The following is a 3129-nucleotide window of genomic DNA, read 5'->3' on the forward strand; positions in this document are numbered from 1 at the left end:
CCACATCCTCTAACTGACAGCCTGTCTCTATGATCATCTGCTTTTTCATCATCACTACACTCTGTCTATTCCATCTCCCACTTCCTCTCCTGTATGTCTTTCCTCCCTCATACTTTCTACTCCCATTTCTGTTTCCACTCTTCTTCATCTGTCCTCCATTCATTTCTCTCCCGGCATCCTCCATATTACCAGAGGTGGTCAGTGTGATGTGATAAAGGGAATGAGAAAAGACATTATATGATTAAAAAAAAAACACTAGGGACGTTATTGAGTGGCAGCTGACCCACTTTTTTTCCTCTCCCTTATATACACACTTTTCCAATATTTTCTAATCACAGCATGTCTAAAAGTATAATATATTATTTAAGTATTTATTGATTAAAAAAACGACACATTGTACGTTTACCAGTTTATAGTAACATTTAATGTTGTGGAAAATCCGTGAGACAAGTGATTTCTTGTCTTGTCATTTACAGTATGGCAGCTATAAGTTATTTTTTATGGTAAATGTATTAAGATTACTTAATAGTCATATATTTTAGTTTCAAACGTTATTAGATCAACTGAGAGATAAGGATTTGTAATCTGTAATTTGCGTTTGCCTGTGGAAAACTTAGCTCTTGCCCTAATTATGCTGGTTAGAGACACAGTACATGTAGCTTAGATTCTCCGCAGCTAGCTACTATCCTGTCAAACCTATCAAAAAATAAATAAGCACCTGACAAACCCAATCCCTCACTAACTTTCCTCCAACATCATATTTTTCTTAATTATGTCCTTGTAGGCTTCCATATATCATATAAATCAGGGTGCTCTGACTCTGCTAATGTTAGCCTCTCTCCTGTGTTCCTCCATGATGTCGGAATGGAGAGGCTGAGATGGATGCAAATGCAGTTGAAGCAGTTTAATAAACAATCAGCAGATAAATTCAGAAAGTAAGACAAGTTCAAAGTCAAAAAACAGGCAAAGGTCAGGTGATCAGCAAACGTAGCAAAAAAGTACAGAAACCAGGAAACAATCAGAGTCAAAAAACAGATAGCGATAGTTGATCAAATGGCTTGGCAAGTTCACAGTTGGTACAACTGAGTGTTACTTCGCAATGTGTCTGGGGATTGAGAATGTGTTAGCGGTGATGGATTCTGGGAAGCGTAGTCGGGGACGGCCATGTCTGTAGGCCGTGGTGTGTTCTGGGGAAACCGAGTTCCTGGATGCAGTTGACTGGTGACAGTACCTTGTTACAAACAAAATGTAAACACAATATGACGGCCACTAGGGGACTGATTTCGACCATCGTATCTGGAAAGGCAGCATCAGATCTAAAAGTTGTGTTGTGGTTTGAAACAAATGTCATTTTGTAACCTAAAGAACTTCAAACGCACAAGTCAACTTCAAATTCAGGCAGTTTAGTCATTGAGGGGTTTAAACGGAGGTTAGGGTGGATGTTCTGTGATTGAAGGGAGAGAGTGGACAAGAGGTAAAATGGAATATAGGAAGTGATCAAGATCTAATTCTGTATGAATACATTCAGTTTTAGTCAGCGGGATCATAGCGTATTACCTGAAACTAAAAGAAACACAAAGGGAAGAAAAACCTCACAGATTGCACCACATCCTGTGTGGTGGTGAGGAAATACATGTGGACGGAACGTGATTGTTTTCACACCGTGCCAGCACATCTAACAGATCCTGCTCACTGACGAATCCCTGACACTCATTTAACACTCTTTTCAACTAGCCTGCCAAATCACTAAGGTAAGACACGCAAAACATTTATGAACAAACAGACTGCTATTACATGCTAATTTTTTCTTATTTTCTTATTGAATTCAATTTAGTTCTCTGGTGTCAAATGTCAGCAGTGTTTGGAGACAGCTAGATGAGATGCAAGTAGCTTAATATCACAGAGACACTAGTTAATTACATCAATTTAATGTGCCAGCAATGTGTCAAAATTTAACTGCTGTGTCTGTATAAAATTGGTCTATATATCAGAAGAAAAAAAGATTAAAGAAACTAAATAGAAGCTTGCAAATTATAGATTTTGTTTAACATATATATCATTATCAACATTTTTGCTCTCTGTAATGTAGTTTTTACTTCGTAACTGGTAAGTCACAATTCTGAGCATTTTAATATGCTATTTTTTTCTAAATAGACTGACAAGATGGCACGCTGTAACTTCCTTGGATTTGTCCTATTGGTGGCTACAGTGATTTTTTCCTCTTTGAGGATATTAAACACTGTGGAGGAGCTGAAGGAGACAGGCTTTGGCAGACCACCTCCAAGACATGGACTCGCACTGCTTGTGTGGTATGTTCAAAACTGTATTGACAACAACATGGTGTCTCTCTGCGACCCCGTGAAAGGTGATTACGGTTTCCATGAGTTCAAGAACACAGGACCATGTTTTCTCCTACCCAGGCTGAAGGATAAGAAGACATACGGCTACTTCACCATAGGAAACCTTAATTACAAACATGCCAATGATCTACCCTATGAAGTCAGGAAATATTATAATCCACATGACCCAAAGAGCAACATGGACAGAGTTATTGTGAAGTATAATAAAAACAAGAACAAAATAGAGGAGGTGTTCATATCAGAGCACTATAAAAAGACGTATATTGTTGGTTCGCCGCTTATCACTGACTTAAGACAGCAGTAGAAATATGCATAATGTTTCTAGTTTCATGTTTTCTAGAAAGTTTTGTATAAAATATTGAAAGAGAATGTATTTTTGGTTGTCTATTTAGTAAAAAATAAATACTCCAGTTTATTTTAAACTGAATCTCTATCTAGCTCATCTGTACCAAATGATCGATTACCACAAATGATCATTTTGACAAATTTTCCTGTATTTAGAAAATAATGGAAAAGCCTTTCATTCAAAACCAGTTTACAATGAATACCTTGTACGTTTTAGAAGTATTCTTTTAATTAATCTCCATAATTTGTCATCAATTGTGTTCCACAGTCTGACATGTAAGATGTTGGTTTCTGTCTACAATCATTATGACCGAGCCAACTTTCAGTTCTCAATATCACATCTGTTTACCTATATTTAGTCACCTCTCACTTTCACTCCCTCTGTCTTGCAGCACAAACTACAAACGTATATATATATTACAAT

General features: G+C 37.1%; 1 protein-coding gene across 1 annotated transcript; it reads left to right on the forward strand.

Annotated features, from left to right (window-relative positions):
* The first annotated feature begins 1611 nt into the window (after positions 1-1611).
* Positions 1612-2763, forward strand: si:ch211-198c19.1 (uncharacterized protein LOC100151013 homolog). The gene is made up of 2 exons (XM_053236693.1): positions 1612-1751; positions 2155-2763. Exon 2 carries the CDS (start codon positions 2164-2166, stop codon positions 2662-2664), a length of 501 nt encoding a protein of 166 aa, XP_053092668.1. The 5' UTR covers positions 1612-1751; positions 2155-2163; the 3' UTR covers positions 2665-2763.
* Positions 2764-3129: the final 366 nt, after the last annotated feature.

This window comes from Pangasianodon hypophthalmus, chromosome 1 (assembly GCF_027358585.1).
Source record: "Pangasianodon hypophthalmus isolate fPanHyp1 chromosome 1, fPanHyp1.pri, whole genome shotgun sequence".
NCBI lineage: Eukaryota > Metazoa > Chordata > Actinopteri > Siluriformes > Pangasiidae > Pangasianodon > Pangasianodon hypophthalmus.

Coding starts and splice junctions, on each gene's coding strand:
- si:ch211-198c19.1 (XM_053236693.1), top strand. CDS start 2,164: ATGGCACGCTGTAACTTCCTTGGATTTGTCCTATTGGTGGCTACAGTG.